Below are 12,802 nucleotides of genomic sequence, written 5' to 3'. Positions count from 1 at the left end.
CTCAAATCCAATATTGTGGGTTTAAGGAGGTAACGGTTAGCAGGCACCTTCAGTGCATTAACGGACACTAAAAAGTTTTACACACGCAGTTTTCGCCCTCTGATAATTCAATTTCAATTTTTTGATTTTTTCACCGTTTTTTTTCTAAGCTTTTGAAAATTACCCTGCCATAGCTAAGATTTTGAGTTTAATTCTCAGAATCAGAACGGGTTTCCGGAAGCTCATTAGTTTTTTCGAATACGCCAAAATTTTTTAACTTCAATTGTTTTGGCCCTCGGAAAAGTAAAAATTTTGATGTTGTGACCGTTTTTTCGAAAGAATTTAACTTCTCTCGAAAACTACCCATCCAAATCTGAGATTTCGGGTCCAATCGAAATTACAGATTGCGTGAACCCCCTCTGCTTAACGTTTTTTTGCATAATTTTTTCACGAAAAATTATGATTCTCGTTCCGATCATTCATTGCAGATGTTGAATTTCGTATAAGATCGAATTCAAACGACTCGCCAAGGTTTTCTAGTGTTTCAAATGTTAAGGCTGGAAGTATTTTTCATTTGAACGCAAACCGAACAATTTTTCATAAAAAAAACAACCAGACAACTGGGTGTATTAAATTTACAGGGTTAAAAAAAAACTAGGATACGTCTTAGGACGCCCATTTCTGGCTAGCTGACTCGAAATTGCTACTTTGAGGCGGTGAACTTTCCAAAAACGGCAAAAGTAGTTGTTTTGAAGCAAAATAGATTGTTTTTTTTTAATGTAAAAGAACTTGTCACTTATATAGGATAGGTCGTATTGTTTGTTTCAAATGTATGATTGGCTTCTAGTTTCAAAAAGGACTTTAGTTATGACTTCCCAGCGAATTAAATAAAACTACGTTTTGATAATTCAATAAATTAGTGTCAATCATAATCAATTTTTGAAATTCAAAGAGATTCAATGTGATGTATAGTTTTCTTCGAAATTTTTATCTTCGACCAGCAAGAAAGTAAAGATCTCCAAAAACTTGAACGGCTTCTAGTTTCAAAAATGGACATTAGTTTTTTTCACTTCCTGACGAATTAAAGAAACTGCCTATTGATCCACATTTCTCTAAATCGAGCAGCCAGGAAGTGAAGATCACGAAAAAACGCGAACGGCTTCTAGATTCCAAATTGGATCTAATTTTCTGACTTTCAGGCGAATTTAAAAAAACTACCTATCATAATCAGTTCTTGAAAATAAAAGAGATTCAACGTGATATTTTGATAGTTCTCGAAATTTTTTTGTCTTCGACCAGCAAGAAAGTAAAAATCTTGGTTGTGAATGGTTTCTAGTTTCGAAAATTGATTTAAGTTGTCTGACTCCCCAGCGAGTAGAAAAAAACTACGTTTTGATCCAGTTTTCTCTAAATCGGATGCCTTTAAAAATAGTTTCAATCATAAACAATTCTTGAAATTCAAAAAGTCAACGTGATTACTGTAGCGATAAGCAAGGGTATTGCAACCGGGTATAGACTTTTTCGCCGTAAAAAATGTGCACGGAATATTCAATTTAGTAATTTATCATTTCTAAGTTCCCTTTAATGTACCCTTCGCATCTTACATGTACTACTTATGTTTATAATTTTTTTTACGACAAAACGATTTCTTGGAGATTTTTTTTTCCATTTTCTGATTTGGTCTTTTTAATTGCTTGTTATCATAGTTGTTCGTTTTGTACCGCAAGTGGTGCGAAGCTCAGCTTCGCATCTTTCTTTATTGTTTTTTCGAAATTCGATAGTTGAAAATTGTTACAAACATTTAATTAACTTTTTTTTTCGGTTTCTTAGCTATTTTACACTTTACCAAGCATGACTGTTTTGCGTACGAAGAATTATAAAAATTGATTAGATTGATCTGAAAAAGTATTAAACACGAATTGTTCGAGTGTTTGAAAATATGTTTCTCCCCGTTTGTTTTTGTAAGTTCTGGATTCGCCATTGCTCTAAAATACGAATTGAGCATGTATCTTATAATTTTCAAAATGTAGTAGAAGATTAAAACGGTTTGACATATTTTTTCGTAATTTACTGGGCATATGCATGCATAAAACTGTATTAGATAGCTTTTTTGATATAAGTGCTGTAATTCGAGCATTAGTTTTTTACACGGCACTTCTCTTTTAGCGTTGGCTTTTGCTCACCCTGACTTCACTCGGGACAACCCTTCAGGACTCTCAAACATACGGAGAAAAGGTGTGAATACTTCCAATAACCTACAACAGTTCATTCCGGAACTCATAGTCACAGAAGATTCCTTGGGAAAAATCATTCCCAATAATGGCGGCATTAGTATGGAACATATGCATCCACAGGAAATTCCCATCTCGGAAAATACCCGTTCTGAACATCAATCATCTTGCGGTTCAAATGGGATGAATTCGAAACAAGAGCATCTGAATGAGTTAATTGCGTTGGAAATGCGAAATTTATCAGACAGAGCAGAGTACAATAACGCGCAGATTCAACTACTGCAGACTGAAAATCAAAAGTTATGCGAAGAAATTGAGCAATTAAAGAGCCAACAGCAGAGACATGAGTTGATTATCAGTCGACTGTTTCAGTTTTTCTTCGGCAACACGACTAATGATTCAAAATTTGGAGCGAAAAGGAAGCGAAAGTTTTCCAATACTGTTGGTACTTTGCCGTTTCTCGAAAATGGCAGTAGTAATAGTGGCACTAGTGGAAATAACAGCCAGAGTAACACCTCGCGTCACGATCTTCAGTCGACGTCCATGGAGACGCAGAGCGTGAGTCCAACGGGCGTTATAATTGAAGAGCTACTGGAAGATTCGCCCAAGAATCCACCGGAACCTACGACTGATGTTAAAAGCCTGTTAAGAACTAACCAGACAAGCAATTTACCTAGATTTGCAAACGCTTCTAACACTATAGTTCCCTACAAAGCGGGGCACGTGGTAACTAAACCCAAATCCAATGCGAAAGCGCAGCTCACGAAACCATCTACAGTGGTTGGTAATAACACCACATCTTCAGGGTTTATCAAAGTGATGATCAACAAAGGCGGTAAGATGCAACCACATTTAGTACGTGTTATGCAATCGCGAAATCAACAGAGTGCTGTAAACTCTAAAACAGCAACAACGCAACATCAGCCAATTGCTGTAACAGTCCATAGCAATTCGGCACCACACTTGCAAAATGGGCAGAACTATACTACATCTACAAACGTAGTCGGCCGAGGAATCGGGATGAAAGTAGCTAGTACTGACGCCAATTTCTCAAATGGTAGTGGTTTTTCAAACAATGCTGAACTTGCGACAACTACAATAGAAAATGTTATGGAAGGATCGGTGAATGAATTGGTCTGTCCTGAATTTGAACATTCGAATATCGAGAACCAGTTTGGAATGGGCTCTGAAAATCCACCAGATAATTTAAATGTCGATCTACCCACGCCCTCATTCTTGGGCTTAAATGAAATGGATGAGCAGACTTTATTCAACCCCAATACACCTATTCCACCACAGCTTCTGGAGATGAACAATATCGGCAAAGATGAAGTGACGTTTCCAATGCGACCAAGCATTCATGTGAATTCAACTCAGCTCAACCCAGTCAATGAGATCCACAGCAATATCCAGCAGAACCAGGAGTCACTGGACAACCTTCGTCATATGCTAAGCTCTAGTAGTTCAAACGATAAAGTACTTTCACCTGCATTTCCAGATTATTTGTTTGATGTTGACAAATCTCTCGGAGACCAAATGGATGCCACAGGCAAGTTTCCAGATCTGTTTTCATTCAGCCCAGGAGAAGCTCCGATATTTGACACATTTGTTCAAATGGACCACCCAGTCACCAATGAAAGGCCTGACTCAAATGATCCTGTCCCGGTTGACAAGTTATGAAATGTATTTTGGACTTTGGAATGAGTGGTTGAGGTTCTTGTATCAACTGAGAATATGCTAAATTCGTATTTCATAGTAGAATTATATATAAAAAACTCTGCAAATCTATTGTTGAATCTTTTGAGTTTTGATACTAGTAATATCTCATTTTTCTTAGATAGTGTTATACAAACTGCAATCAGTAACTTATCAAAGTCATATTTGAACTTATCATAGTCTTGATAATTGAATATTATGAGCGTTAAAAATTTCGGTGAAATCTGTAAAAGCTAATTAGGTTTTCATCGCGTTTAAAATTGGCTTATGTCTGTACTATATTTATCTATACTATAACTTATTCCTATTTTTCTCAACTTTGAATTAAGTTTTGCCTCGGCAATAATTAAAAACATCAGAAAAATTGAAATGGTTTATGTTGTTCGATGCGTAAATTGAGGAATGCTTGCTGGGCGTTGATTGTTAGCTAGTTCCTTTTTTCTCTGGAAAGGTTAGCTATGATGTCTAAATTTAAACCTGTTTTTGTGTAAATAGCGACGTGATTGTTCATCTGTTTTCAAGTAGTATTTTTTAAAAGAAAAAGTTACCAAATTCATATACCAATTTGATATTGTATTTACCAAATCAAAGGCAGATAAAACTCGCCAATAGCAGTACAAATAGCGAAAAATGTATTAAAATGTAGCCGAATTTTTCTTTCTTAAGTGGGTTTCAAATTCCAGAGGAAACGAAAATGTCTTTTTCAGTTTTTTTTTCATTGCGTGAGACGAGCGTAGTGTGATACTACATGGCCACTTTTTTCCCACCTTAGTCACAAATATTAGTGTTTTTCTTCGGGTGGCACTTTGCTGCTCATGCAGAGCTGGCAGTTTAATAGCTTATGCTAGGAAATTTAATTACTAACCAGACTGCTCGTATAGGAAGGCAAAGCCCTGAATGTTCTGACTGCAGTTAAAGCCAATTGAAAAGTTTTTTTTGATTGAATAATTGAGAAAAAAAAGATTTTTTTTTAATTCTTCATTTTATCCCTTAACACGTTATGTAAGATACTAAGGGTGTGTTTAGTGTCTCGTATTGCGATAATCTATACATAATTTAATCGGCGTTTCACTTGACAAATGTTTAAGAAGTCCCTATGTTGACATGTTTGAGCTTTTCACTGTTTTATTTTTCGCAAGTTTAACGAAAGATTTTTGTACGCTTAAGCTATATCGTATATTGAAATGATTAAGAAAGTTCCTTTGGCACATGTTTAAAAAGTCCCTACATTGGTCTGTTAAAACGTTGAAGGACTAAAAAGCTTACCCAAGTCGGCGTTTTTAAATCTGTTGGAGCGCGAATACTTTATTTCTACGTTTTCCTATGCTCGCAACGTAAAACTATCAAATTTTTTTTTGTTTCACAATTTATTCAACTTAATTTGAAATTCTCAAGCCTATTGTGGGATGCTGTCAGGTACACTCAGGCATCGCAAATCTTGCGTCCAAGTATGACGCAAGTTTTCGAGATATGGCGTTTTTTATGATTTTTCATTGTTTCAAAAAACTTAGATATAAAAAATACTGACCGAACTCGAAATTCTCAACCCCAAAGTGGGGTCCTGTCAGCGTACATTCAGGGTGTACTGTCAGGGTACGAATCTGGCCGCTAACTTTTACTGCTCAAATATTTTTTTGTTCCTGAGATTTGGCGTTTTTCATGATTTTTTCAATGCTTTCAAAAATACTTCGAAAACAACTAAAAGAAATTGAAATTTTCCACGCTATGGTCGGATCCTGTTAGGTTACAATATAATCCCTTATTGAGAGGGCGGCGTCCGTAACGCGGGGCGCTGGACAGCGGTGGTAACGGCGCAAGACTTTTCGCCGTCGTCCACCTGTATCGTAAACCGTCGTCCACCACAACCGTAAAGAGAAGGAAGGGGAACACAGAAGTGTAGACACCCTACTCTCCCCCTTGCAGCAGAAGTATGGGCGCCAGAAGCGTATGCGCGTACATCCAAGGTACCGGAAAGTTACGATCTTCTTTACGTTCAACGATCTATTTGAGTCCTGCGCTAGTAGGATTAAATTGGGGCCTAGGAAATTAGACGAAAAGCAAATTCGACGTGACCAACAAAAACTAATTTAGACGTCGATGCAAAATAACAAATATGGGAAATTAGACTTAATTGTATTGTTCGTGTCTGAAATTTGTTCACCGACTACAATTAACTTTCGTTCAGCTTTCTTAAATGCAAATCAACTTTTCACATGCCGCAATTTTCACATGCCGCATTTTTCACATGCCGCAATTGTATAATTTATGCATTTCAAAAATGTTTTATGATCTTGAAATTAACATTTTATAAATCAATTGAGATAAATATTTTGATATGCAATGGGATCATATATTATTTTTGTAATTGTGAAAATTTGTTTTAAGCAATAAGTTTTGTTAGCCCTTTGCTTTCCGTCTAAGATGCTAGTTTTGCAAAAAATAGTTTAACGTCTAAATTCGTTTTTGTTGGTCACGTCTAATTTGCTTATCGTCTAATTTCCTAGCCCCCATTAAATTGCTGGTCTCAATTCAATTTGGAACGCATTAATTCGCTTCCTACGCGTGTTATAAGTACGCAATATATCGCACTTAAATTATCCCAAGTTGGCCATATTAGCAATTTTAGCTACAATCGCTTAGTTAACAGAAACGCTTAGTTAACAACTCGAAACTGAATAAAAAACCACACTTAGCATAAATATTTCGCACTTTCTCCGAAAGTCGGAACAATAAATTCGAATCAAGGTGGTTGCCTTTAGTTTGTTTTTATCAAGTTACTTCATGCAAAGTTTATGTTTTTGTACATTTCACAGCTCCCTTTTGCCGTTTTTTTGCCAGTGTTTGCGTAATTGCGGCTTCGTTTCTCTGCTATACTTGCAACAAATATATTTCTTACAAATATCTAGGAAACGTGCTTTTGCTGACTCCGCTTTCATTTTCTTGTGAAATTATAATTGAACTTTTACTGACTCGATTTGGGAGCATTGTTTAATGACCAGTGATCTCCAATGCAACTCGCAAATGAAAGTGATTTTTTGGTGCTTTAGTTTTGTTAGTTTATGAGCATGTGTTCTCCGCTTTATGAGTTGCCTATGTTCTAGCTTCAGTGGCATAGTTGTGTAGGATAGTCGAGTTGTATGTTCGAGGCCTGCGGTTTGACTCGCTTTGTGAGATTTTATTGTTCAATTTTTTTAAATTAAAAATAATTTTCTTTTGAAGCTTTTTCTAGGCGCTTTATCGATTGTATTTGCACTGTAAAGCTTTGCCTCTATATTTCGTATAGCTAATAATAATAAGCGACTGATCACAAGGTCCCTATTTTTGTGTCTTCAACGAAGGATGGATTATTTGTGCTCGTGGTTTTTTTTAGATAAAGCTTGACTCTTATTTTGTTTTAAACTAATTTTTTCCCAAGTTTCGGAAATGTTTTGCTACGTTAAGATTTGAAACTGATAATCCGACTTGAAATTGATTTTTAGGACATCGTTTCTGTACTTGGTTGTTTTTTTTTCATCAATTTCTTGAATTTTTGTATCGCGAAGCATTATTGTTTTTCACCTAACGAGCTTCATTTTTCAAAATACCGGTATGGGATATTAGTTTGATTTCTCTCTTCCCTTTGCTAACAAATGATATCTTTGAATTGATGTGTGGCTCGTGGCTTCACAGGTTTCCAATTTTTTTTTATTAAAGTGTTTCTTTGGTAACTTTTCATGTTTGAGGACCAATATTTTTAAGATGGAATTTTCTTATATTTTACATTCCTTTGCCTTTCAGTTTTGAGGAAGCAATGTGCAGGGCTTTTCAAACAAAGTTTTCTTGATGTTGCTTATTACCTTTGCGATAAGCAAGGGTATTGAAAGTTTTCTTGATGTTGCTTAATAAACTTTTTTCTCTAATTAACTTTGTTCGCAGAATTCTCACGTTTAAATGTTACATCACGTGTTTTACTTGCTCTATTGTAAATTCAAGTGTGGTGCAGAGTTAACATCCATGCTTGAGACGACAAAGACCGGGAGCTCGTTTCCACCTGTTTTTCGACTTTAGACTATCGTCGTTGTGCTTATTCTTCTTATATTAAAACTTCTTGTGAAAAATAGGAGTTTTGTGATAATCTGGATATCCGTAATGGCTTAGGTAGTTTATTTCATGTGATTTCTTTTTAAAGGTAGTCGATTTTTTAACAAAGATTCATGATTTTTTTTTTAAATTTTTTTTTTGCATAAGGAAGTTGTAAATGGAAACTGATAGTGTTAAAGAACCAAAATTTTTGTTGTATATGCTTCTGAATGTTCACTATTTCGTTTCTGATTGTTTGGGGAAAAGTTTAATAAAGTTTTTTTTTATGGAAATGAAATTTTCTTTGAAATTTATGGCATTTTAGCAGTTTTTTATAAAGTTAGATTTTTCTTTTTAATGATATATATTTTTGTCTTGCTAATTGTTTTGAGCTTTACTTTGCATGTTTTAAAAAACCATTTTGATTCGTTAAAGATTTTGATATCGCTGAGAGGTTTAAGGTGTACTTCTGTATAAGAAAGGGCAATAAAAAGGAGTTTACGCATATATAGACTGTTTTTTTTCTCAAAATTTGTTCATGCACTTTTTCTAAGTTAAGTTCGAAATTGGATTAAAATTTTTGCATCAATTAATTTCTGTGGTAAAGAGTCATTGGTAAGAGTTTTTTTAAATTCAATTGGGTTATAGGTGTTAGTATTGGGCATTTTGGTAATGTGTTAAAATTTATAAAAATTATGTTAAAAAAATCAGCTTTTTTGTTCATTGTTGCATATCTAACTGTTTGTACAGGCTTTTTCACAATTGAGCATTCCGGAAACTGTAACTTTGTTTGATCAAAATTCACTTCATTTTTAATGTTTTGTTTTTCTCAATTTTTTGTAATGTTTTTGCTGACATTTCAATAATTTTGCTGTTCCGACCAGTGAAAAGAAAAGTTGTCTTCGGGATTATTTCAACATAATTCTAGTCGCAATGAAAAAGTTAGTAAATGTTTTGTGTCTGACCATGTTTTGTGTTTCAGACTTTTGTAGAGCCACAATAGTTGAATTGGAGTGTTCATTGACTCGGTGCTTAACTTTTTGATCTTAAAAATTAATATATTAATTCGACATTATTTAAGCTAATAATATTGAAGCTAAACGAAAAGCCCTCCTAAAAGAACGAGATTTTTCAAGTTTTTTTCCTTGGACGTGGAGAAAGGATGTGGAAAATAGCTATGTTTTTAGGAGTTTAGAAGCCAAAATATATCAATATGTTGCTCATCTTCCCGGTGTATCGGCTCCTCGCAAAAATCCTCCTCTTGATAGTTGAAATGGAGTGTCATAAAACGTTGACTTTCATTAGATCATGTTCAGATGAGAGAAAGCGTTAACGGACATCTTTTTATTTGGGAGGTCAATTTAGTTCAAATTAAATAAGAGACCTTGAGAAATCGTTTATGGTGCGGATTCGAACATTAATCAATTGAGTAAATATTGTACTTCATTTAGCTTCTCTATAAAATTTATTCTTCAAAGACAGTTTACCATTTTGTTCATTTGTTCACTTGGGACAAAATTTGGTCAAACTTAGTTTCGCTCAAAACCTGTCCTATAAACTGTCGGAACATTTGTTTAAGACTTGGCTATTGTGCTTAGCTTAAACTACAAGGCGATTATGTGCACTGTAACACTGAAAACTTATGACATCAATTTAAAAATAAGTTTGGATCTTTAATTGAACAGCTGAAAAGCCAAATGTTGGTCATGACATTTAGTTCGCCAGTTATTACATGGCATTCGTTTCATTTCAGACTTTGATGTAAGTCTACGAACCAAAACTTTATATCTGTTTACCGTGCAATATGTAAGCAAAGCAACCACTGTAACTATGAGAGTTGGCAGTTTTAGTGAACACGTTTCGACCTACTTTAACCTTGTGCTAGAGACTTTCACTGACTATTATCCATCCTCTGCGCAGAACTTTCTGCCACAAATCTCTTCGGCTTTCAGTCGCCAAGAGTTGCCTTATAATTTGAACACCATCTACTCTGTGGTTACCATAGTGCTCCTAGTTCTCTATCTGTTCAAGCGACTGTTGCACCTGGATCAAATGGGGGAGGCTCCTCTTGTTCACATGAAGGAGGAGGAATCCGGAGTAGATGAACTTCAGAGGACTTCAAAGGAGGAACCGAAAGATGGCGCCGAAGATACAGTGGGCGAGACAGGAGCCGAAGTCGAGAAAGAAGTCCATCCCATGAAGATAATCATGGAAAAATGCACCGTGTTCAAATCTGTGTAAGCTGTTCTGCCTTACTCAATTTTCTGGGCCCTCGAAACAAAAATCCATTTCGTCCACCTATCCAAATGGTGGCCAAAATCCTCGTCCCCTTACCGAAAACCCTAGATCAGTCCCTGAAAGAAATACCGTCAAAAAATGTGTTGTCACTGTCAAATATTGCTTAAAATAGAATTTTACATTTCGAAAAAATTGTTTATTTTTTTAAACCAATTGTCTCGATGATATGTGACTGGCGTAAATGCGATAGAGGTTTAGGTAGCCAAAATAAAAACAATTGAAAGTCGTATCATTTTACTTTTGGATGCACTAAATTTGATGTTGAATTGGAATTAGTTTTGAAAGCAAAGTAAAGTTTTGTGTTAAGATATAAGCCAACTTGGTTCTGGGGCAAGAGCGGGCACGTGCAGACTGTTCTGTTTGGAGTCATGCAGAAGCCACACAGGGCCATAGAGGTGAGCGAGTGCAAGCCATACTTCGTCACTCTCCCAGACACATCTGTGGTCTCGTTCCACGTCTACGAGCCACTCAAACCACACCAAAGTGGTAAGCCATATTGTTTTCTCGAGTAAAATTTTTATATTTGAAATAGATTTTAAAGTTGAAATAGATTTTAAGTTTTTAAAATTGATGGGCTCTCTTATATTTTAAATTCATGCAGATATACAGCTATTAATCGAGGGCGTTCCTACTTAGAGTTGGCTCTCGTTGGAAAAGTTATCGTTGTATTGTAGACTGAAAAAACAACTTTTTTCCTCCCAGTTGTCTTTTATGTATCTCCACGTGTCGCCAGAGTAGCATAAATCGAGTTTGAATGATTCAATTGAAAGGTCATAATTCTACTGTAACATTTGACAAGTCTTTGGACAGCTATTTTTCAAACTCGATTCAATCCAAAAAATTACGACCCGATTGCTTTTTAGCAACAATGGCGCTCAACTTCAGCACAAATGCTGATTTGTCATTTAAACAGGACATTCGTTATTTCAAAAGATATCACAAAAGAGTGCATTTAAACTTTTTTTGTAAAATTAAGGAATTTTAGAGGAGTTGTAGTAAAATTTAATGATAAACGAGAAAACTTCAAAACTCTGGCACAGTTGTGAGACATATCATAACTGTCCCGTGCCAAAGAAATTTACACATTGTGAATTTCGTTGAAAATTTAGTGTGTGTTTTATCCTCTATTTGATTACTGTTGCATGCGAAACAGGATGGTGATTTAGTGCAGATGTAAGACTCGGGGTTCGAATCCCGCATATGGCATTTATTTTCCAACGAGTATTTTTTACTTTTTACAGCTCTCTGTTGCCAATGTTTGCCTGTGCTTGAAAATGCAATGTCCTGTGTTGAAATTTGTTTTTAAAAAAGAAGAGTGCTGAATTTCCAAATTAATCCGTCAATTTTTGAGTATAAATAATCAACAAGACTGCTCGTATCAGGGCGAAGCCCTGAAAGTTCCGACTGCCTTTTATCATTTATGGAGCAGTAATAACATAAACAACATTAAAACATTAAATGAAATAAAATAAATGAAAATCTTTTTTTTCTAAAATTTGAAAATTTTTCGATAAAAATCATCCCCCCACACGCCATATATAGTACAAAACAATAGATTTCGCTCCTTGCAACAAATGAATTATGGCAAATAGGCTTCTTTCAACCAATTTTGAACGATTTCTAAGACGGATTAAATCTCCCCTTACGCGTTAATGACGCAAATTATATCGCGCGTTAATTGTCCCAAATTGGTCAAAATTGCAATCTTTAAAGCCTCATAACTTCACGAAAAAAGATCTTAGGTGAAATATTTTTTCAAATTTAAGCTCAGGACAACAATAGCTTTCGAATGATATAAAACAATTCCATCAAAAACGGCTAGTTAAAAAGTCGAAATTTGTCTGAAGAAAAAAACCCCCCCCGATCACAAATATTCTGTTACTTTCGTATCGAAAGTCGGAACAATAAAGTGTAATAAGTCTGGTCAATTCCGTAAAACAAGGTAGCAAAGAAGTTATTATGTCCTCGAAATATTACAGAGTTTTGGCCTTCTGTGTGCGTAAATGTCACAAATTAGATACTGAATGTTGTAAACAAAAATTATTCTTATAAATTATTGTTCCGACTTTCGATACGAAAGTGACGGAATATTTGTGCTCGGTGTGGGTTTTTTTTTCTTCAGACAAATTTCGACTTTTTAACTAGCAATGTTTGACGGAATTTTTAAATATCATTCAAAGGTATTGTTGTCTTGAGCTTGAATTTGAAAAGATATTTCACCTGTGATCATTTTTGGTAGAATTATGGGGGTTTAAAGATTGCCATTTCGGCTAAATTGGGACAATTAACGAGCGATATATTTCGCGTTATTAAAGCGTAAGCGGAGATTTATTCCGTCTTTGAAATCGTTCCAAATTGGTTGAAAGAAGCTGATTCGCCATACTTGCTTTGCTACAATGAGCAAAATGTATTCTTTTTAAACTTTATATGGCGTGTGGGGGGATAATTTCATAAAAAATATCAAATTTTAGAAAAATTTTTCATTTTTTTATTATATTTCTTTTTTTATGTTACTACTG

The 12,802-nt window shown here is 35.0% G+C and overlaps 1 protein-coding gene across 2 annotated transcripts in view; it reads left to right on the top strand.

Annotated features, from left to right (window-relative positions):
- The window catches only part of LOC134845198 (monoacylglycerol lipase ABHD2-like), a 125,501-nt gene that overhangs the window by 96,323 nt on the left and 16,376 nt on the right, over window positions 1-12,802 (top strand). The window contains exons 2-3 of one of the 2 annotated variants that reach the window (XM_063862094.1): window positions 9,739-10,222; window positions 10,591-10,769. In XM_063862094.1, coding sequence (XP_063718164.1) covers window positions 9,816-10,222; window positions 10,591-10,769 — 586 coding nt within the window. In that variant the 5' untranslated portion in view covers window positions 9,739-9,815. Of the gene's footprint in view, window positions 1-2,145; window positions 4,012-9,738; window positions 10,223-10,590; window positions 10,770-12,802 lie in introns of those variants that run through there. The other variant, XM_063862093.1, reaches the window with a different exon arrangement.

This window comes from Symsagittifera roscoffensis, chromosome 4, assembly GCF_963678635.1.
Source record: "Symsagittifera roscoffensis chromosome 4, txSymRosc1.1, whole genome shotgun sequence".
Lineage (NCBI taxonomy): Eukaryota > Metazoa > Xenacoelomorpha > Acoela > Convolutidae > Symsagittifera > Symsagittifera roscoffensis.
This window is presented reverse-complemented; position numbering and strand designations above follow the sequence as displayed.